Source organism: Phasianus colchicus, chromosome 26 (genome assembly GCF_987193195.1).
Source record: "Phasianus colchicus chromosome 26, bPhaCol1.hap1.1, whole genome shotgun sequence".
Lineage (NCBI taxonomy): Eukaryota > Metazoa > Chordata > Aves > Galliformes > Phasianidae > Phasianus > Phasianus colchicus.
The window spans coordinates 3,639,815-3,662,126 of record NC_143461.1 but is presented as its reverse complement, the minus strand read 5'-3'; the positions used below and the strand labels follow the sequence as shown (position 1 = coordinate 3,662,126).

The following is a 22,312-nucleotide window of genomic DNA, read 5'->3' as shown; positions in this document are numbered from 1 at the left end:
CCCGGTGTGTGCGTGCGGGGGAACCGCACGGCAGGTGTGTGCGGGGCTGCGGGGCTGCGGGCAGCGTGGACCCCCGGGGGGTGTCGGGGGGGAGGAAGGGGTCGGGGGGAGAGGAAAAACAGCACCGACGCGGCCTCTGCTGTGCACAGGGCGATGTCCGTCATCTTCATCTTCTTCATCATCTTCGTCTCCGTCACCGTCTTCGTTGTGTTCCTCTTCGTGTGCCGACTGCTCTGCCGCAACCGCGCCGCCTCCCCGCCCCGCCGTGACCCCCCCGACCCCGCGCCCCCCCCGCTGCACCCAATGCCCGCCCTGCCCAGCCTGCCGGGGGGGGGCGGACCGTTCGGCGTGGAGCCCCCGCCCTATAGCGAGGTGCGCCCCATATATCCGGGATGGGCGGTGTGAAGGGCGGGGGGTGGGGAGAAAAGGGGGGGGGGGGGTGGGATGAGAGGGCTGCGGGTGCTGCCTGTGGGGTTCGGGGTGTTATGGGGCTGGGGGTGATGGAGTTGTGGGGCTGGGAGGTGATGGAGTTGTGGGGCTGGCAGTGATGGAGTTGTTGTGGGGTCAGGGATGATGGAGTTATGGGGCTGACAATGATGGAGCTGTGGGGTCAGGGATGATGGAGTTGTGGAGCCGGAGGTGACGGACTTATGAGGCTGGGGGTGATGGAGTTATAGGGCTGGGGGTGATGGAGTTATGGGGCTGGGGGTTGACGCAGTTATAGGGCCGTCCCCGCTGACTCCCGATCCCCGCAGGTGGCAGCGCAACCCTCGCTGTTCCCGCAGCCCGCTCTGTTCCCGCAGCGCGCCTGCAGCGTCCCGGCATCGCCCCCCCCCGGCAGCCCGACCCACTATTAGGGGGGTTTGCAGCCCCCCCCGGGCACCGCGGCTCTGCGGTCACCACCCATCCCGGCGGCTCTGAGCTCTGCTGCGCTCCCTTTGTGCCCGCCGTGCTCCGTCTGAGCCCCCATTGACCGCCCCCCTCTTCCTGCCCCCCCCCTCGGAGCTGTGCCGGTGGAGCTCCGTGCGGGGATCTCAATTTATTGTGGCAATAGAATGGAAAGAGCCCGCACTGCTCTGCTGAGCCGGGGGGAACCGTAGGGGTGGGGGCACAGCTGTGCATCACCCTCCATCCCATCCCATCCTGTATCCTATATCCTATATCCTATATCCCATCCCATCACATCCTATCCTATCCTATCCTGTCCCATCCTCTCCCATCCTATATCCTATTGTATCTTATTCTGTCCCATTCCATACCATCATATCCTATATCCTATTGTATCTCATCCCATCCCATCCCATTCCCTCCCATCCCACCCTATCCTATCACGTTCCATCCCATCCAATCGTATCCCATTCCCATCCACATCCCCATCCCATCCCCTCCTATCCCTGTTTCCATTCCATCCTACATCCCATCCCCATCCCATCCCATCCTATCCTATCCGATCCGATCTGATCCGATCCGATCCTATTCTATCTTATCCTATGCTACTCCATCCCATCCTATCCCTGTTTCCATTCCATCCTACATCCCATCCCACATCCCATCCCCATCCCACATCCCATCCCCATCCCACATCCCATCCCCATCCCCATCCCCATCCCCATCCCCATCCCCATCCCATCCCCATCCCATCCCATCCCATCCCATCCCATCCCATCCCATCCTATCCTATCCTATCCTATCCTATCCTATCCTATCCTATCCTATCCTATCCTATCCTATCCTATCCTACCCCATCCCCATCCCCATCCCAACCCATCCTACATCCTATTCTATCTCATCCCATCCCCATCCCATCCCATCCTACATCCTATTCTATCTCATCCCATCCCCATCCCATCCCATCCTACATCCTATTCTATCTCATCCCATCCCATCCCATCCTACATCCTATTCTATCTCATCCCATCCCATCCCATCCTACATCCTATTCTGTCTCACCCCATCCCCACCCCGCTGCCCATCCCGTCCCCCCCCATCACTGTGCTGCACCCCCCGCTCTCACACCACGCATTGCTGCCTTCTCCCTCCTCTTGAGCCGCAGCAGATCCACGTACAGCACACGGCCCAGCACAGCTGAGGTGCACAGCAGCGCCCCATGAACAGCCCCTGCCAGCCCACAGCTGAACACGTCCTGCCCTGGGGACGAGACCCGGCTGTGACACGGCCACCCCATGGGGACATGGGGACACAGCCACTGCCATGGGGATTTGGCACCCCATGGGGATTTGGCACCCCATGGGACATTCCAGGTGTAAGGAGAGCCTGGCTGAAGCTGGGCATGGAAACATGGGGACATGGGACACGGGGACAGGGGGACATGGAAAGAGGGGGCATGGGGACGTGGGGACACACAGACATGGGGATGTGGGGATACAGGGGCATGGGGACACTTGGAGATGGAATATGTGGACCTGGCAACATGGGGATGCGGGGACACATAGGTATGGGGACACATAGACATGGGGACATGGGGATACAGGGATATGGGGACATGGGGACATGAAGAAACAAGAACAGGACACCTGGGGATACGGGGACACAGGGATGCAGAGATGTGGGGACATGGGCACAGGGAGACATGGGAACACAGACGTGGTGACATGGGGATGTGGGAGCATGGAGACATGGGGACACAGATGTGGGGACATGGGGAGATGGGACGTGGGATCATAGGGACACAGATATGGGGAAATGGGGTCACGGAGACATGGGGACTCTGGGACGTGGGGACACGGGGGCATGGAGAAACAGGAACAGGAGACATGGGGATGCAGGGATGTGGGGACATGGAGCACACGGGGACATGGGGACACACAGACACGGGGACACACAGATGTGGGGACATGGGGAGATGGGACATGGAATCATAGGGACACAGGCATGGGGAAATGGGGTCATGGAGACAGGGGGACTCTGGGACGTGGAGACATGGGGACACAAAGAAACAAGAACAGGAGACACGGGGATGCGGGGATGTGGGGACATGGAGCGCACGGGGACATGGGGACACACAGACACGGGGACACGGGCACACAGGAGGTGGGGACGGCCACGTACCAGTCAGGTAGAGGTTCCTGACGGGGGTGTCCGCCCTCATGGCTGCCACCACCTCGGGGCTGAAGCGCCGCAGGTCGTGCTCAGCGCCGTACATCTCCCCGCGCGGCGCCGCCAGGTAATGCGCATTGCTGAGCGGCGACGCCGCCTCCACGAACTCCACCTACACGGCCAGGGGGGGGGTGGGGAGGGGGCACATAGGATACACGAGGGGTCCCCGTCCCCTACAGCCCACCCCACTCCGGGTTCCCCCCATCCCCGTGCCGTCACCTTGTCGCGGAGGTGAGGGAAGCGCAGCAGTGCGCGCTGCAGGAGGCGCTGGGCGATGTCGGCTTTGTAGTGCAGGTAATCGTCCCCACGGTGCCTGGGAAGAGTCCCTGCCCAGCCCTCGAACCATTCGTAGCGTGCCATGGTCAGGATGGTCATGCACGAGCGGCCTGCATGGGGGGCACGGGGGGAGATCGGTTCTGTGATCCCCGTGTGATCTCGGTGTCTGTTGTAGGGTGTCCTGGATGTCACCCCTGGTGCGCACCCCACAGCCCCAGCCACTGGGATGATCACAGTCTTCATCATGGGGATGTCGCCCTCAGAGTTCACCCTGTAACCCCAGCCATTGGGATGACCTCAGTCCTAATCGTGGAGCTGTGGAGCTGTCACCCCCCCCAGTGCCCACCCCATAACCTCAACCATTGGGATGACCTTAATCCCCACTGTAGGGATTTCACCCCCCATGCCCACCCCCTAACCTCAACTATTGGGATGACTTTGTTCCTAATCATGGAGCTGTCACCCCCCCCCCAGTGCCCACCCCATAACCCCAACCATTGGGATGACTTTAATCCCCACTGTAGGGATTTCACCCCCCATGCCCACCCCATAACCTCAACCACTGGGATTACCTAAGTTCCCACTATAAGGATTTCACTCCCCATGCCCACCCCATAACCTCAACCATTGGCATGACTCTGTTCCTAATCATGGAGATGTCACCCCCCAGTGCCCACCCCATAACCCAACCATTGGGATTACCTTGGTCTCCACTGTAGGGATTTCATCCCCATGCCCACCCCATAGCCCAGCCATTGGGATGACCTTGGTTGCCATCATAGGGATGTCACCCCTGGTGCCCAGCCCATAACTACAACCATTGGGATGACCTTGGTCTCCGCTGTAGGGATGTCACCCCCAGTGCCCATCCTGTCACCCAACTCTTGGGATGAAGCCAGTCTTCATCATAGGAGCGTTGCCCTCAGTGCCCACCCCACAGCCCCAACCATGGGGATGACCTTGATCCTAATCATAGAGTTGTCACCACTCCAGTGCCCCCCCATAACCCCAACCACCGGGATGACCGTGGTCCTAACCATGGAGATATCACCCCCACCCCACCACCCAACCCTTGGGAGATGAAGGAGATGCTGAGCTCATGCTGCCATATGGATGGGGTCTGGCGGGCACAGTGAGGACCCCCCACCCCACCTGGGTGTCGCTCCTCGTAGGTGGGGTCCTTGGCAGCAGGGAAGGTGATGAACATCATGGCCAGGTTCTCAGGGACGTCCTCGCGGCTCAGGGCAGCGTACTTGCTCATCCTACAGGAACAGCACTTGTCCCCATCCCTGCCCCCATCCCTGTCCCACAACAGGGGGGCCCTTACATGGCGTCCAGGTCGTTGTGAGGGTAGATCCAGAAGTTGGTGGCTGGCAGGTCCAGCTCGGCTGCGCTGCCCCGCAGCCCCACAAACACCAGGAAGGAGCCCATCCCGTGCTGCACCATGGCCAGGCGGGAGCGGATGGCTGAGGGGACAGGGGGGCATTGGGGACAGCGGCACCCTGTCCCCTAGAAAAGGGCGGGGGGGGGGCACAGGGGACACTGTGGACAGCAGGGATGCTGGGGACATCAGGGATACTGGGGACACGATGAGTTCTGAGGGATCTGGAGACAGTGGGGACATTGGGGACACCACGAGCACTGAGGTTACCAGGGGTGTTGGGGACATCAGCAACACTGGGGACACCAGGAGCACTGGGGACACCAGGTGTGTTGGGGACATCAGCAACACTGGAGACACCAGGAGCACTGGGGTCACGATGAGCTTTGGGGTGCTGGGGACACCAGGGATGTTGGGGACATCATGGGCACTGGGGGTGCTGGGAACATGGGAGATACTGGCGACACTATGGGCACTGGGGACACCGTGACCACTGGGGACACAATGAGCTTTGGGGTGCTGGGGACACCAGGGACACCAAGGACATGGGAGACACTGGAGAAACCATGGGCACTGGGGACACGAGGAACACTGGGGACACCTGGAACATTGGGGACACCATGGGCACTGGAGGAGCTGGGGGCACCGTGGGCACTGGAGGTGCTGGGGGCACCGTGGGCACTGGGAACACCAAGGACATGGGAGATACTGGGGACACCATGAGCAATGGGGACACCACGGACACTGGGGACACCAGGAGCACTGGGGACACCACGGACACAGGGGAACCCAGGCACACGGGGGTCCATGGGGGCACACACCGGGGTGGGCGCGCAGCGGGGCGGGCAGCAGCTTGCCAAAGGTGTTGAAGGTCCCAGCATCGGAGATGACAACAGGTGCCCTGATCTCCACCTCCTCCTCCTCACTGCCCTTCTGCACAGCCACCCCTGCAGCACAGCATGTTGTCACCCATCCTATATTGTCACTCATCCCAAACTGTCACCCATCTCATATTGCCACCCATCCCCATATTGTCACCCATTCCACACTGCCACCCATCCCATATTGTCACCCATCCCACATTGTCACCCATCCCACACTGTCACCCATTCCACACTGTCACCCATCCCATATTGTCACTCATCCCACACTGTCACCCATCCCACACTGTCACCCATCCCATATTGTCACCCATCCCACGTTGTCACCCATCCCCACACTGTCACCCATCCCACACTGTCACCCATCCCATATTGTCACCCATTCCACACTGCCACCCATTCCACACTGCCACCATCCCCACACTGTCACCCATCCCACATTGTCACCCATCCCACACTGTCACCCATCCCATATTGTCACCCATCCCACGTTGTCACCCATCTCATATTGTCACCCATCCCACACTGTCACCCATCCCATATTGTCACCCATCCCACGTTGTCACCCATCCCACACTGTCACCCATCCCACACTGTCACCCATCCCACATTGTCACCCATCCCACACTGTCACCCACCCCCCCACCCCAGTCCCCACGCTGGGCTCTCACCCACAGCGCTGCCACCAGAGATGAGGATGCGTGTGACAGCGGCTCTCACCAGCACGGCGCCCCCTGCGCGCTCGATGAGGGGCACGGTGTGGAAGGCGATCTCGCTGGCCCCCCCCCGCGGGTACCAGGCGCCGCGCTGGTAGTGGTGAACCATCAGCACGTTCACCAGGAAGCTGGAGTCGCGGGGTGCGGTGCCTGGGGACACGGGGATCGTGACAGTGCCGCCGCAGAGATGGCACCGACGCAGGGCAGCCGTCCTCTGTCGCGACATTGGCCCTCCCCGTCGTGATACGGCCCTCCCCTAGCACGGTGTGGCCCCCCCCATCGTGATACAGCTGTACTCTGTCATGACATGGCCCTCCCCATCGCGATACGCCCCCTCCCCATCACAATGTGGCCCTCTGTATCACGATATGGCCATCCTCTGTCATGACAAGGCCTTCTCCATCATGATACGGCCATCCTCTGCCACAACATGGCTCTCCCTATCATGATACAGCCATCCCCTGTTGCAACTCACGTCACCCTATCATGACACAGCCCACCTCTCCTGCAGCAATGTCCTGCCGTATCATGACACAGCCCTTCTCCTGTTGCAGCCTACCACCTCCCTACCACAATAGCCCCCTCCTTGCAGCAACAGCCCCCTCTCTGTCGCGATAGCCTCCTCCCTGTCGTGATAGCCCACTCTCTGTCATGATAGCCTCCTCCCCATCACGATAGCCTACTCCCTGCCTCTATATCGCCCTCCCCATCACTATAGCCCCCTCCCCATTGCAATAGCCCACTCCCTATCTCGATAGCCCCCTCCCCATCGTGACAGCCCACTCTCTGTCGCCATAGCCCCCTCCCCGTCACGACAGCCGCTGACCATAGAAGAGGTAGCTGAGCAGGGCGCGCAGGTCCTGGTTGGCCGTCAGCCGGGCCACCGCCTCGCTGTGGCTGGTGGCCGCCATGCGGAAGATGGGCGACAGGCAGTGCAGCAGCCCGCTGCGCACCAAGGCGGCCGCCAGCCAGCGCGGCGCCATCTTCAGCAGCGCCAGCAGCGCCACGTGCCTGGAGGCCAGCTGCGCCGGCACGGCTCCGTGTCACCCACGGCCAGCTTTGTGCCCAGCGTGGCCACCACCCATGTCCCAGCCACACATGTCCCAGCCAACCCCACCACCCACGTCCCCCACGTCCCCACCACCCACATCTCCCATGTCCCCACCACCCACATCCTCCATGTCCCCACCACCCATGTCCCCCATGTCCCAACAACCCACATCACAGCCAACCCCACCACCCACATCCCCCATGTCCCCACCACGCATGTCCCCCATGTCCCCACCACCCACATCCCAGCCAAACCCACCACCCACATCTCCCATGGCCCCACCACCCATGTCCCATCCAACCCCACCACCCACGTCCCCCACGTCCCAACAACCCACATCCCAGCCAAACCCACCACCCACATCCCCCATGTCCCCACCACTCATGTCCCCCATGTCCCTACCACCCTCATCCCATCCAACCCCACACCCACATCCCCAACCCTTACATCCCAACCACCCATGTCCCAACTCCATGCTCCCCCATGGCCACTACCGATGTCCATGTCCCCACCACCTCCATCCCCACCACCCACGTCCTCCCCACAGCCGCCCCCCATGTCCCATACGTCTCCACCACCCGTGTCCTCCCAATGGCCACCATCCATGTGCTCCCCAACCCTACCACCCATGTCTTGATCATGGCCACCACCCATGTCCCCTATGCCCTCACCTAGCCAACCCCATTACCCATATCCCCACCACCCACATCCTCCCCATGGCCACCATCCATGTCCCAACCCTCTATGTCCCCCCATGGCCACTACCTATATCCATGTCCCCACCACCTACATCCCCACCACCCATGTCCTGATCATGCTCACCACCCGTGTCCCCTACATCCTCATCACCCATGCCCCCCCCATGGCCACCACCCATGTCCCTTGCTCCCCACCACCCACATCCTCTCCATACCCACCACCCATTTCCCAACCACCCATGTCCTCCCCATAGCCACAACCCATGTCCCAACCACGACCTCTACCCTCGTTCCCCATGTCCCCACCACTCATGTTCCCCCATGGCCACCACCCACATCCCACCCAACCCCATCACTCATGCCCCCTATGTCTCTACCATCCACATCTTCCCCATGGCCCCCACCACCCTTGTCCCAGCCAACCCTACCAATACTCACACCCCCTCCATGTCCCCCCTGTCCCCACTACTCACGTCCCCCTACGGCCACCACCCCCGTCCCCTCCACCCCCATCACCTCTATCCCCAGAGCCGCCACAACCACCCCCATCCCAACCCAAACACCCACAGACCCACATGGGCACCACCTCCCCCAGCAGCTCGGCTGCCCCCCACCCCTACAGCCCCCCCACCCCACTGCCCCCCACCCCACTTCCCCAGCACAGCCCCACCTTGGACAGCCTCATGAACTCCCGGATCGCCTCCTTCTCCTCAGGGAACTGCTCCTCCAATGCAGCAACGAAGGCAGCTTTGCCAGCACGGAGCTGATAGCAGCGTGGACCCAGGGCCACCTCATCATAGGGGTCAGGCAGGCGCTGCCAGCACAGCTGCCCATCTGTCAGCTGGTCCAGCACCACGCGCAGCATGCTGCCCTCGTGCATCTGCCCCACGTAGTGGATGCCTGCAGGCACCAGCAGGGCAGGCATGCGCTGTGTGCACGCATTCTGCATGCATACGGTATGCACAGTGCACGTGCACACACGTATGGCGTGCACACGGCATGCACGCTGCATGCACACGCATAATGCGTGCACGTGGCATGCACATCGCACGCTCACACGCGCGTGCTGCATGCACAGTGCATGCACACGCCTCATGCATGCACTGCGTGCACATATACTGCATGCACGCTGCATGCACGCACACATACTGTATGCACATGGCATGCACGCTGCATGCACACACACGTGCTGCATGCAGATGGTGTGCACGCTGCATACATCACGCATTCGTGCACGCTGCATGCATGCACACCACATGCAAACACTGCATGCACCACGCACACCCTGCCCGCCCCGACACCACACGTGCTGCGTGCACACTTTGCACAACCAATGCGCTGCAGATTGTGTGCACGATCACACCTTGCACGCACCACCAACGCACGCTGCTCCTTACCCACATCAAACTCACTGCCCTGCTCCTGGAAGGTGTGGCAGCAGCCCCCAGCCTGGTCGTGCTGCTCCAGCACCAGCACACGTTTGCCCACCTTGGCCAGGATGCATGCAGCTGCCAGCCCCCCAATGCCACTGCCAATGACAACAGCATCCAAATCCTGCGGCACACGTGCAGCACTGAACCCTGTGCATGGAGAGAGGAGGGTTGTGCTGCTTGCATGCACCCACACAGCAAGCAGTGTGCACCCATGGAGCGCACAACACGCACCAGTGCAGCATGGTATTTGCACCCACACCGTGTGCAGTATGCAGCCGTGCAGCATGCAGTGATGCAGCACGCAGTGCACACCCACACTGCATGCAGCATGCACTCATGAAGTGTGCAAGATGCACCTGTGCAGTGTGCACTTGTCCAGCACACAGTGCACATCCACCCAGCACGCAATATGCAGCCATGCAGTGTGCAAAATGCACCCACGTGGTGTGCAACGTGCACTCGTGAAGTGTGCAGAGTGCACCTGTGCAGTGTGCAATATACACACATAAGGCATGCAATAAGCAACCATGCAGTGTGCACTGGTGCAGCACACCGTGCACATCTGTGCAGTGTGCAATGTGCACGCATGAAGCGTGCAATGTGGAGCTGTGCAGCGTGCACTGGCCCAGCATGCAGTGCAAATCCGTGCAGTGTGCAGTATGGGCCCACACAGCATGCAACGTGCAGCCATGCAGCATGCAGTGTGCACCCACGCAGCGTGCAATGTGCACCTGTGCAGAGTGCAGTGGCATCGCATGCACTGCACATCCACACTGTGTGCAACTGTGTGCAACATGCACCCACGAACTGCTCAGCATGCATCCGTGCAACATGCATTGGTGCAGCATGCGGTGCACGTGCATGCAGCGTGCAACACGGCCCCAGGCAGTGTGCAATGCACGCCCGTGCAGCCGTGCAGCTCGCAACCATGCGTGCAAGGCTGCAGTTGGTGCAACCGCACTGCAGGGATGGACAGACAGACAGATAGACACACACACACAGACTCACCCCTTTTCAGCACTCTGTTCCGGGCGTGCTGATCCGTCACCAAGGGTCGGGGAGGTCGGGAAGGTGGTTTTGCAAAAGGATTCCCAGCAGAGCCCAGCAGGCGTTGTGCCAGCAGCCCCAGCAGCAGCACAGCCAGGCACGGGGGCAGCAGCAGCAGCAGCAACGCAGCCCACATGGTTGCACCGGGACAAAACTGCAGCAGCTCAGGGATGGGACGGTGTGGATGCAGAGCACCTCGTGTGTGTGTCTGTCTGTCCGTCCGTCCGTCTGTCCGTCTGCCCCCCCCCCCCAACCCGGGCTGTCGGATCGGAGGCAGAGCAGCTTATCGCTGCAGAGGCTTACAGACGCTGGCTGACAGCCAGCAGCAGTTTTGCACCCCGTGGGGCAGCACCCCCCCCTCCTGGTGTGTCATCTTCCCCCCCCCCATCATCGTGCTGCTGGGACGCAGAGCAACGTGCATGGATGGGGTGTGTGTGTGTGCGTGTGTGTTTGTGGCACGTGTGGAGCTGTGCAAAAGGGGGATGCACGGAGCTGGGCGTGCATGGATCTGTGTGCGTGTGCAAATTTGTGCAAGCATTCGCGTGCACACCCTCACACCCAACCCAACTCCGCTGCTTGCAGCTCTGCTGACATCTCCCGGCTGCAGGGGGAAGGGCGCTGCACACACGTGTGCAAACACACACACAAACTGACCCCCCCCTCCCAAAAAAAACCCCTCCCCAGCCCCACAACCCCCCTCTGCGTGCTAAAATGGGGCCAAAGATGCATTTTCGGGGATTGAGGCGTCGGTGGGAGAGGGGACGAAGTGACACGGGGACACGAACGGGGGGCAGGAGGGACACGGGTGGCACCGTGCCCACCCCCCACGCTGCCCCAGTTCCGTGGGTTTGGGGACGCGGGAGCTGCTTTTCGACTCTTTCGCTTTAGGAAAAGGCACAAAAGTGCCACAAAGGGGTTGAGCCGAGGATGGGGGGATATGGGGACAGGGGTGGGGGGATGGGGGAAAAGGGGGACGTGGGGAAATGGGGATAAAGGGGTGTGGGGGCACAGGGATTTGGGAACACGGGGACATGAGGACCCCCGGGTGCCCCCCCAGCGCGGGGCAGGAGGACAGAGGGGATGCAGAGATGCAGCACAGACCCCCCTGTCCCCACATCCCCCCATAGCAGCCCCAGCAGCACCACTGAGGGTCATTAATTGCGGGCTAATTACAGGTTGGGGTCCTCAGGGGGGTCATTGCTATTTGGGGAGGGGGGGGGGCACAGAGATGGAGGCAGAGCCCAACCCGATGGGGTCGAGTGGGGAAACTGAGGCAGGGTCTGCGCATGCGCGGTGCTCTCTACCACCCCCTGGTGGACGGACGGCACCGCTGCAGCGCCCGGAGGACCTCGGACCATAGAGAGGGCAGTGCAGAGCGGCTCCGGCGGGAGGAGCTCCAACCGTCCTCGAGGACTTGTGGACGCGTGTGCACGCGCATAGTGCAAGGCTGTGTGTGCGTGGTGCAGTGCTAAGCGTGCATGATGCTATGCTAAGTGTGCACGGTGCAAGGCTGTGTGTGCACGGTGCAATACTAAGTGTGCACAGTGCAATGCTAAGTGTGCACAGTGCAATGCTAAGTGTGCACAGTGCAAGGCCGTGTGTGCACAGAGCAATGCTAAGTGTGCAAGGTGCAAGGCCGTGTGTGCATAATGCAATGCTAAGTGTGCACAGTGCAAGGCTGTGTGTGCATAATGCAATGCTAAGTGTGCACTGTGCAAGGCTGTGTGTGCAAAGTGCAAGGTTGTGTGTGCACAGTGCAAGGCTGTGTGTGCATGGTGCAATGCTAAGTGTGCACAGTGCACAACTTGTGCACACCACCTCGTGCTCGCTGGGACACAGACGCCAGCACAGCCGCACCCTTGCACTCTATGCTGACACACACACGTGCAAGCACACCAGTGCACCACCCGGCTGTGCCCCTTCCCAGCACCAGCACTCCCAGTGCCCCCAGCACCAGGCAGAAGCAGGAGGTGGCTGCAATGGGGTTTATTGTTGGGGTCGGGGGGCAGCGTGAGGGGGGCTGAGGGGGCTGCGGATGTTGCACTGCAGCACTGCTGGGCCCCACGGTCAGCACTGCACCCAGTGCTCAGCACCCAGCAGCACCCATGGGCTCCTCACACAGCGCCCGGCTGCTGGACCGCCGGCCGTACCTGCAATGGGGAGCACAATGCAAGGGAGCTGTGCATTGCAAGGAGGAGGGCATTGCAACAAGGAAGGCGTTGCAAGGAGGAGAGCACTGCAACAAGGAAAGCCTTGCAACAAGGAAGGCATTGCAACAAGGAAAGCATTGCAACAAGGAAAGCGTTGCAACAAGGAAAGCGTTGCAACAAGGAAGGTGTTGCAACAAGGAAAGCATTGCAACAAGGAAAGCATTGCAACAAGGAAAGAATTGCAACAATGAAGGCGTTGCAACAAGGAAGGCGTTGCAACAAGGAAAGCGTTGCAACAAGGAAAGCATTGCAACAAGGAAGGCGTTGCAACAAGGAAAGCATTGCAACAAGGAAAGCATTGCAACAAGGAAAGCACTGCAACAAGGAAAGCATTGCAACAAGGAAGGCGTTGCAACAAGGAAAGCATTGCAACAAGGAAGGCGTTGCAACAAGGAAAGCATTGCAACAAGGAAGGCGTTGCAACAAGGAAGGCGTTGCAACAAGAAAGCATTGCAACAAGGAAAGCGTTGCAACAAGGAAAGCATTGCAACAAGGAAAGCGTTGCAACAAGAAGGCGTTGCAACAAGGAAGGCGTTGCAACAAGGAAGGCATTGCAACAAGGAAAGTGTTGCAACAAGGAAAGCATTGCAACAAGGAAGGCGTTGCAACAAGGAAAGCGTTGCAACAAGGAAGGCGTTGCAACAAGGAAAGTGTTGCAACAAGGAAAGCATTGCAACAAGGAAGGTGTTGCAGCAAGGAAAGCATTGCAACAAGGAAAGCATTGCAACAAGGAAAGCACTGCAACAAGGAAAGCATTGCAACAAGGAAAGCGTTGCAACAAGGAAAGCGTTGCAACAAGGAAGGCGTTGCAACAAGGAAAGCACTGCAACAAGGAAAGCATTGCAACAAGGAAGGCGTTGCAACAAGGAAAGCATTGCAACAAGGAAAGCATTGCAACAAGGAAAGAATTGCAGCAAGGAAGGCGTTGCAACAAGAAAGCTTTGCAACAAGGAAGTGCAATCAGGAGCTTGCAAGAGTGGGAAAGCTCTTTGCAGCAGGGAGCGTGTTGCATTGCAGCAGGAGTTGCGTTGCAACAGGGACGGTGCCACAGCGGCTGGATGGGTTGCAGTGAGGGGGAGTGGGCTGCAGCACGAAATGGGCTGGCGTTGCAAAAGTGGGGCGGCTGCAAGAGGAAAGCACATTGCAACAGGAGGCGCGTTACAACAGGGCGGCGTGCTGCAACGAGGAAGGCGTTGCAGCAAGGATCTGAGTGCAGTGGCCAAGCAGGTCGCAACAGTAGAGAGCATTGCAGGAGGGGGAGCATCGCAGCGAGTGCAAGCAGGCGAGTGGGTCGCAAGGAGGAGAGGATTGCAGTGGGGAGTGCATTGCGAGGGGGAGCAGTTTGCTTTGGGTGCGTTGCGATGGAAGGGGGGGGGTTGCAAAAAGGGACGCGTTGCAACGGGGAGCGCATTGCAACCCTGCTGCTCACCGGTGCCGTGTGACCACGTTGAGGTACTGCTGCAGGTCGTTGTAGAAGCGGATGAGGTCCTCCACAGGAGCATCATCCCCGGGGTAGGTGGGCTGCGAGGGGCCGGCGGTGGTGGGGGGCACAGCAAACAACAGCAGGCTGCAGGCCAGCAGCAGCAGCGAGGCCCAGCGGGGCGGCATGGCTGCGGCGCAGCAGTGCGGTGTCAGCTCGCCCCTTGCACACGCGTGTGTGCACGCACAACCTGCTGAGCAGCCCACGAACGGCCCCAGTTCTGCCCCGTGGCACCGCTTCCTCACCTGCTTCCTTAGGACGTGGCACGGGGACACGATGGCAGCACTGGTGGCAGCTCCTGATCGAGGGTGGCAGAGCTGCAGCGCTGAGCTGCCCTTATATCCCCCCGCCTGGGTTCTGGCCACTGCTGATGTCACCCCGTTGCCAGGAAGGATGGGGGGGACAGGGAGAAGGGATGGAGGGGGTTGGGGGGGGACAGGGACAGCTGGCCCCTCACAGCGCCCTGGTTAATGTTTGACTTTAGGGATGGGGGTACATGGGGGGGTGAGGGGGTGGCTGCTGTCCTCAGAGTGGTTCTGTCCTGGGATGGACAGATGGACAGCAGCATGGGGACGGATGGACAGAGGGTTCAGCCATGGGAGGTGTGGGGACAGATGGCAGTGGGACGGGGGGACACCGGAGGGGCAGGAGGTGAATGGCTGCAGGCAGCGTGGGGGGCAGCAGCTGAAACCCCCCCCTGGTGGCTGTGAGTTGAGACGTGGCCATCGCCATGGCCAGGCTGGGAGCTCAGAGGGGTTTGGGGTGGGGGGCTCAGAGGAGCTGGGGACCCCCTGTCCAGCCCAGACACAGCCCAGACAGCCCCCAATGGCCACAGCCCCCCCAGGGACCCCACAACCCAACACAGGACCCCCTGCACACGTGGTGCAGCCAACACATGGTGCACCCCTGCGCCCCCACACCATCACCCAGCACCCCCCTGCATCGGCCCACACCACCGCCCCCCACCCAGCGCCCCCCCGTGTCCCCAGGCAGCGCACACCCCTCACCCATCCCTGTGTCCCCCCCCTGCTCAGTGCAACCATCCCCCCCCTCCCGAGTTTCCACACCACTGCAGTTCAATGTCAATACCCCCATCCCCTCCTGCATCCCTCTCTCCTCCTATCCATCCCTCCACCCTCTGCATCCCTCTATCTGTCATCCCCTCCTCCACCCCCAAATCCCTTTTCCCACCACCTCCTGCATCCCTCCATCCCCACCCGAGTCCCCCCCACGTCTCCCATCCTCCTTTCCATCCCTCTATCCACTTCTCCATCCCTCCATCCTCCACATCCCTGTATGTCATCCTCTCCTCCATCCCTCCATCCCCCCTTTTCCATCCCTCCATCCCCTTTTCCACCTTCTCCCTCCCTCCTTCCCTGCACCCCACAGCCCCCATCCCCTCCTACATCCCTCCATCCCCCCCTCCATCCTCTCCACCCCCCCGTATCCCCTGCTCCGTCCCTTTCATTTCTGCCCCCCATCCACCCCTACACCCATCCGCTCCTCCCACCCCCCAATTTCTCTGCCATCCTAACCTGCACCCCCACAATCCCTCCATCCCTCCTTTTCCATCCCTCCATCCCTTCTTTCACCCTCTCCCTCCATCCCTGCCCCCACACCCCCATCACCTCCTGCATCCCTCCATCCCCATCTGAGTCCCCCCACGTCCCCCATCCTCTCCTCCACCCCCCCATCCCCAAATCCCCTCTTCCATCCTCTCCCCTCCCCCACATCCCCTCCTCCATCCCTTTCACCTCTGCCCCCCATCCATCCCTACAACCCCCCTTCCCCCCCCAGCACACACACCCACACTGGTGCCCACATCGTGCTCTTTATTGCCACTGGCAGCAGTGTGTGGGGGCCACACGGGACCCCCCCAGCAGATGGGATCTGTGGGTGTGTCTGTGTGTCTGTGTGTCTGTGTGTCTGTGTGCCCCCCCCCCCTTCACGGGACACCCCCAGGCTCTGGGGGTCCCCCCATGCTCACTGCTCACGCAGCCCCCAGTGCTGCACCCTCACTCGGATGGGAGCAACACGGAGAGATGGGGACAATTTGTGGGGTGTGGGGGGGTTGGGGGTAATGGGGGTCACCAGGAGGAGTCGTCGTCGATGTCGGACCTGTGGGGACAGCAGGGGTTAAGTGTGGGGACACAGCTTGGGGGGGTCAGGGGGGGTCAAAGGGGTCGGGGTGGGGGTGGGGGTGATGCTCACCACAGTGCATCACTGCGGGGACCCACGGGCTGCACCAACACTGCAGGCACGGAGCTGCTGCGCTTCCCGTACCTGTGGGGACGTGCAAAGGGCTGCACGTGGGTGTGCAAATAATGGGAGCGTGGGGGTGTGCAAGCAGGAGCTCACGGGCATGGGGATGGGAGCGTGTCGGTGTGCAAATTGGAGAACGCGGGTGAGCAAATGGGAGCGCGTGGTTGTGGGAGTAGGGTTGTGCAGGTGTGCAAATGTGTGTGCGTGCAAATGGGGGCATGCAGGCGTGCAAGTGGGAGTTCATGGGTGTGCAAATGAGAGCATGCAAGCATGCAAGGGGGAGCGTGCAGGTGTGCAAATGGAAGCTCACGGGTGTGTAAATGAGAGCACACATGCACGCAGTTGTGAGCATGCAGATATGCAAATGGGAGCTTGTGGGTGTGCAAAGGGAAGCACACAAGCACGCGAGGGGGAACATGCAGGTGTGTAAATGGGAGCTCACAGGTGTGCCAATGGGAGCATGCGGGTGTGCAAATGGGAGCTCGTGGGTGTGCAGTGGGGAGCACAGAAGCACGAAGGGGGAGCGTGTGGTTGTGCAAATGGGAGTTCACAAGTGTGCAAACAACAGCACACAAGCAAAGGGGAGCATGCGGGTGTGCAAATGGGAGCATGTGTGCCAATGGGGGTATGTGGTTATGTGGATGGGTCATGGGTGTGCAAGTGGGAGAACACAAGCATGCAAGGGGAAGCACGGGGATGTGCAAATGGGATCACATGTGTGCAAATGTGGGGTGACGGCTGTGCAAATGAGAGCACAAAACAAGCACATGAGCATGTGGGTGTGGAAATGGGGGCGTGCAGGGGTGCAAATGGCAAGCCATAGGTGTGCACATGAGCGTGCAACGGGGAGCTTGCGGGTGTGCAAACGGCAAGCCATGGGTGTGCACATGAGCGTGCAACGGGGAGCGTGCAGGTGTGCAAACGGGAGCTGACAGGCGTGCGAAGAGGAGCGCGCAACCATGAAAGAGGAGCGGTGCGCAAACGGGAGCGCAGGGCTGCGCGCCCAGCAGCTCGCAGGCGCACACGGGCGTGCGGGTGTGCAAACACGCGGCTGTGAGCGTGCAAACGGCCCCGCACGGCGCTCACCGCTGCCTCGTGACCAGGTTGATGTAATGGCGCAGCGCAGAGAAATACTGCGCGATCTCCTCGGGTGACGCCGCGTCTCCGGGGTTTTCGGGTTTCGGTGGATACGCGGCCGCGCACAGCAGCGCGCAAAGCGCCAAGGCGGGCAGAACGCGGAGCGGAGCCAGGCGCATCTGCGTCGGATGGCAGAGAAAGGGGCGGGCGGGGAGGGGGAGGTCAGAGCGGTGCCCACCCCCATTACAGCTCCCCGCGACCCTCGGGGTCCCACCCGACACGGAGCTGCTCTGTTGGTTCTGTGTTGTCCCCCTCCTCCTCCTCCTCCTCCTCCCCACCTCCATTGGGATCCTTCTGAGGTCAGCAAGTGGATGCATCGCTCCCCACTGGGACACCCCCCACAAGGGACCCCCCCCAAACGGGACCCCTCCCTCAAAGGAGACCATTTCCAAAAGGGGACACCCCCCACCTCCAAAAGGGACCCCTCACCCAAAAGGGACCCCTTCCAAAATGGGACACCCCCATCCCCAACAGGGACACCCTACCCAAAAGGGACGCCCCCCAAAGGGGACCCTCCCTCAAAGGAGACCCCCCCAAAAGAGACCCCCGCAAAAGGGACCCCCCACCCAAAAGGGGACCCCTCCCTCAAAGGAGACCCTCTCCAAAAGGGGACACCTTCCCCCAAAAGGGACCCCCCCCCAGAAGGGACACCCCTCAAAGGGGACCCCTCCCTCAAAGGAGACCACCTCCAAAAGGGGACACCCCCCACCTCCAAAAGGGACCCCTCACCCAAAAGGGACGCCCCACCCAAAAGGGATCCCTCCCTCAAAGGAGACCCTCTCCAAAAGGGGACACGCCCCCCCCCCCCAAAAGGGACCCCCTCACCCAAAATGGAACCCCCCAAAAGGGACACCCCACCGAAAAGGGACAGCCCCCCAAAGGGGTCCCTCCCTAAAGGAGACCCCCTCCAAAAGGGGACACCCTTCCCCAAAAGTGACCCCCCCCAAAAGGGGCACCCCACCCAAAAGAGACCCCTCACCCAAAAGGGACACCCCCAAAGGGAACATCCACCAAAAGGGGTCCCCCCACCAAAATGGATATCCCCCAAACGGGGACCCTTCCCTCAAAGTGCCCCCCCCCCCCCAAGAAGGGGCCTGTCACCCAAAATGAACACCCCCCCCCCAAAAAAGGGACGCCCTCCAAAGGGACCCCCCCCCAAAAGGAGACCCCTCCCTCAAAGGCCTCCCCCCCCAAAAGGGGACACTCTCCCACAAAGGGACCTGTCACCCAAAAGGGACCCCCCCCCAGAAGGGACACTCCCAAAAGGGACCCCCCCCCCCAAGAAGGGACATCACCCCAAAGGTGACCCCTCACCAAAAGAGACACCCCTCAAAAGGGACCCCCCCAAAAGAAACATCCTCCCCAAAATGGAAGCTGCCCCAAAAGGGGACACCCCCCAAAATGGACCCCTTCCTCCCAAAGGGGACCTTTTCCAAAGACCCCCCCCCTCCCAAAGGAAAACTCTTCCCCCACCCAGCACCCACTCCGAGGTTGCACTCCCACCCCTGGTTTCCTCCATAGGACAACTTCCCCCCACAGACCCCCAAGGACACATCTCCCCATCTCACAACCCCCCCTCAAACATCCCCATCCCCAGGGGGATCCTTCCATCTCCAGCAGCCCCTCCATCTGCCCCCATACTCACAGTGCCAGGCAGCGGGGTGACAGCACAGGGGACACACCAGCTGCTGTGCCCTCCCTGCTTTTATAGCCTCCGGGGGGGCCCCGGCTCCTCCCTCCCTCTGTCTGCCGTGACCGACCCACCACAGCAAGGACCACGCAGCCCCCACCCCCGGCTCTGCAGCATTCCTTGTGCCCCAGTGCGGTGCACGGATGGGGGAATGGTGAAAGGTGTTGGGGACAATGTCACACGCACACGTGGCACCGTGGGACACATGGATGTGGCACGGGGACACGGAATGGACGTGGTGCAGGGAGGGGGTGTAGATGTGGCACAGGGATGTGGCACAAACATGGCACAAAGGACAGAGACTGCATAGGGACGTGGCACAGATAAAGGACAGGGATACAGCATGGAGTGGCACAGACATGGCACAGGGACGTGGCACACGGATGGGGCATGGATGAGGCACAGGGAGGTGACACAGCACACAGATGTGGCTGTGACATAGGGACATGGCACAGGGACATGGCATGGATGTGGTACAGGGACACAGCACAGACATGGCACAGACATGGCACAGGGATGTGGCACAGGGAAACAGCATGGCTGTAGCACATACATGGCACAGGGACAGGGACATAGATGTGGCACTGGGGCATGGCACAGACACAGCACCAACATGGCACAGAGATATGGCACAGATATGACACAAAGATGGCATAGGAACATGGCACGGATGTGGCACAGGGACACGAGAGCATGGCACAGATATGGCACTAGGATACAGCACAGGGACAGCACCAACATGGCACACGGATAGAGAACAGGTTCATGGCACAAACACAGCACAGGGACACGGCACAAGAATGGCACAAACATGGCAGAGACATGGCACAGACGAGGTACAAACATGGCACAGACGTGGCACAAACATGACACAGGGGCACAGCATGGATGTGGCACAAACATGGCACAGACATGGCGCAAACATGGCACAAACATGGCACATGGACATGGCACAAACACAGCATGGATATGGCACAGACATGGCACAGACCCAGCATAGAGACACGGCACAAGCATGGCACAAATATGGCACATGGACATGGCACAGTAGTGGCACAGATATGACACAAACATGGCACAGACACAGCACAGGCACACGTTACAAGTATGGCACAAACATGGCAGGGACATGGCACAGATACGACACAGAGACACAGCATGGATGTGGCACAAACAAGGCACAAACATGACACAGACATGGCACAGACATGGCACGGGGGCACAGCATGGATGTGGCACCAACATGGCACAGACATGGCACAAACATGGCAGAGACATGGCACAGATACGGCACAGAGACACAGCATGGATGTGGCACAAACATGGCATAAACATGACAGACATGGCACAGGGGCACGGCATGGATGTGGCACCAACATGGCACAAACAAGACACAAACATGGCACGGGGACCCAGCCACAGTAGCAACACAGCCACGACACACGCGAGAGGCACAGGAGGTGACAGTGGCACACTGACAGGGGGATATCAATCACACACGGGGACAACGGGCACGGCCAGCCCTGGGGCAGTGGGCAGGGCAGCACACAGCACCTCTGCTGCCTCAGTTTCCCCCCTCAGCACACAGCAGAGCACGGAGCCACGCAGCACCGCCACTGCATCACTGCCACCACCTCTCCAGGATGGATGAGCTGCCCTTTCTGCTCCCCCCTCACACCCCCTTTCCCCGCGTTAATTCATTATGGATTAGGTATTAATGAGCAATCACCTGTCTGGGACGTGACGCACAACCGGGGGGGGGGTCAACAGAACCACCTCGAAGGGGGGCAAAGCTGTATCTTTGGAGGGAGGGCTGCAGGGATGGGATGAGGGGATGCGGTGCCGGGTGTTTGGCTGTGCTGCTGTGACCCGGCCAAGCAGCAGCATGGGCACAGCTCTTGGCACTGCCACCATGGGGGTCCCGGCCCCACGGCTGCGTGCAGCCCGGTGAACAGCACGCATCGCCTCGCACCCCGCAGGGCTCACAGCCGTGCGTTCACACGGCCGGTTTGGTGTCACGCTGAGCCACGAGCACAGAGGTGGCCAAAGCCACTCCGTGTCACACGCACAAAGCGGGGCCACAGCTGGGCTCTGCGGATGGGATCGACCGCATCGATGTCACCTTTCGCGTCCCCTGAGGGTAATTGGATCGTCCCCAATCCAAGGGCGGATCCAGCACTGCCAGACCCCCACCCCACCCCAGGGGGGCACAACGACTGGCACCCATCACCCCCCCAGAGGGACCACAGCAGCGCCACTCCCAGCCCGCAGCACCACCGATGTCCTCAGGCAGAGGATGGAGAGGGGGGGGGTCCCGGTTCCACGTGGCCCCCCCAGCACCGACTGCAGCGGGGGGGCGGGAAGACGGAGGCGACGTTTCTGCTCTATTTCCCCCAGGTGACAGCAAACAGCCGTTTTCCAAAGGTCACACGATGGCTCCGGCAGCGGGGGCAGCGTGGCGGGGGGGGGGGGTGGGACGTGGGGCCCCCCCAGCTCCGTGCAGGGACAGCAAACAGGCGCTGCCGCCTCCCCGCTCTTTATGGCCCTGCTCTTTCCGCCGGAGACGCATTAACGGCCCCGCAGCCCTTATCAGCCCCTATCAGCCCCGGCAGTGCCTGTTTGCTCGGCCCCACGCGCTTCCGATGTGCTGACAGGGACGGTGGGGACAGGGAGGACGCGGCCCCCGCTGCCAGCCCCTCCCTGCCGGCCCACTGTGGCAGCCAGAACACCAGCAGCACGCAGTGCCTCAGTTTCCCCACCTTTAGGAGGGGGACTCCCCATAGCGGCACACAGAGCCCCCCCACGAGGCACCACTCTGCAGAGTAAAAGGATTTCTCCTTCCACTGGTACAGAAATGGGGAAGTGGGGGATTTCAGGCCTCTTGGGAGCCCCTCCTGCAACCCCGAGAGCGCGCAGGGCACAGCCACCACCTC

At 60.9% G+C, this 22,312-nt stretch overlaps 3 protein-coding genes across 5 annotated transcripts; all 3 read right to left on the bottom strand.

The window, feature by feature from the left end:
- Positions 1-1,753: 1,753 nt before the first annotated feature.
- Positions 1,754-11,497, bottom strand: LOC116233760 (all-trans-retinol 13,14-reductase-like). Its single transcript, XM_090125135.1, has 11 exons — positions 10,562-11,497; positions 9,518-9,700; positions 8,791-9,020; positions 7,198-7,393; positions 6,327-6,521; positions 5,596-5,721; positions 4,721-4,859; positions 4,546-4,655; positions 3,337-3,503; positions 3,070-3,229; positions 1,754-2,148 (listed from the first exon to the last, which is right to left on the bottom strand). Exons 1-11 carry the CDS (start codon positions 10,734-10,736, stop codon positions 1,988-1,990), a joined length of 1,842 nt encoding a protein of 613 aa, XP_089981261.1. The 5' UTR covers positions 10,737-11,497; the 3' UTR covers positions 1,754-1,987.
- A 1,135-nt stretch (positions 11,498-12,632) lies between these two features.
- On the bottom strand, positions 12,633-14,697 carry LOC116233551 (pancreatic polypeptide). Its single transcript, XM_090125083.1, has 3 exons — positions 14,536-14,697; positions 14,240-14,420; positions 12,633-12,750 (listed from the first exon to the last, which is right to left on the bottom strand). Exons 2-3 carry the CDS (start codon positions 14,416-14,418, stop codon positions 12,687-12,689), a joined length of 243 nt encoding a protein of 80 aa, XP_089981209.1. The 5' UTR covers positions 14,419-14,420; positions 14,536-14,697; the 3' UTR covers positions 12,633-12,686.
- A 1,405-nt stretch (positions 14,698-16,102) lies between these two features.
- On the bottom strand, positions 16,103-22,161 carry LOC116233552 (peptide YY). Of its 3 annotated transcripts, none has more exons than XM_090125228.1 (4): positions 21,109-22,161; positions 17,639-17,808; positions 16,502-16,573; positions 16,103-16,408 (listed from the first exon to the last, which is right to left on the bottom strand). In XM_090125228.1, the coding sequence occupies exons 2-4, from the start codon at positions 17,806-17,808 to the stop codon at positions 16,378-16,380; spliced, it is 273 nt and encodes a 90-aa protein (XP_089981354.1). In that variant the 5' UTR covers positions 21,109-22,161; the 3' UTR covers positions 16,103-16,377. The 3 variants fall into 3 exon arrangements, with proteins under 3 accessions (XP_089981354.1, XP_089981353.1, XP_031456377.2); XM_090125227.1 differs by lacking the exon at positions 21,109-22,161 and adding an exon at positions 19,335-20,317; XM_031600517.2 differs by lacking the exon at positions 21,109-22,161 and having other exon boundaries at positions 17,639-18,160.
- Between the last annotated feature and the right edge of the window lie 151 nt (positions 22,162-22,312).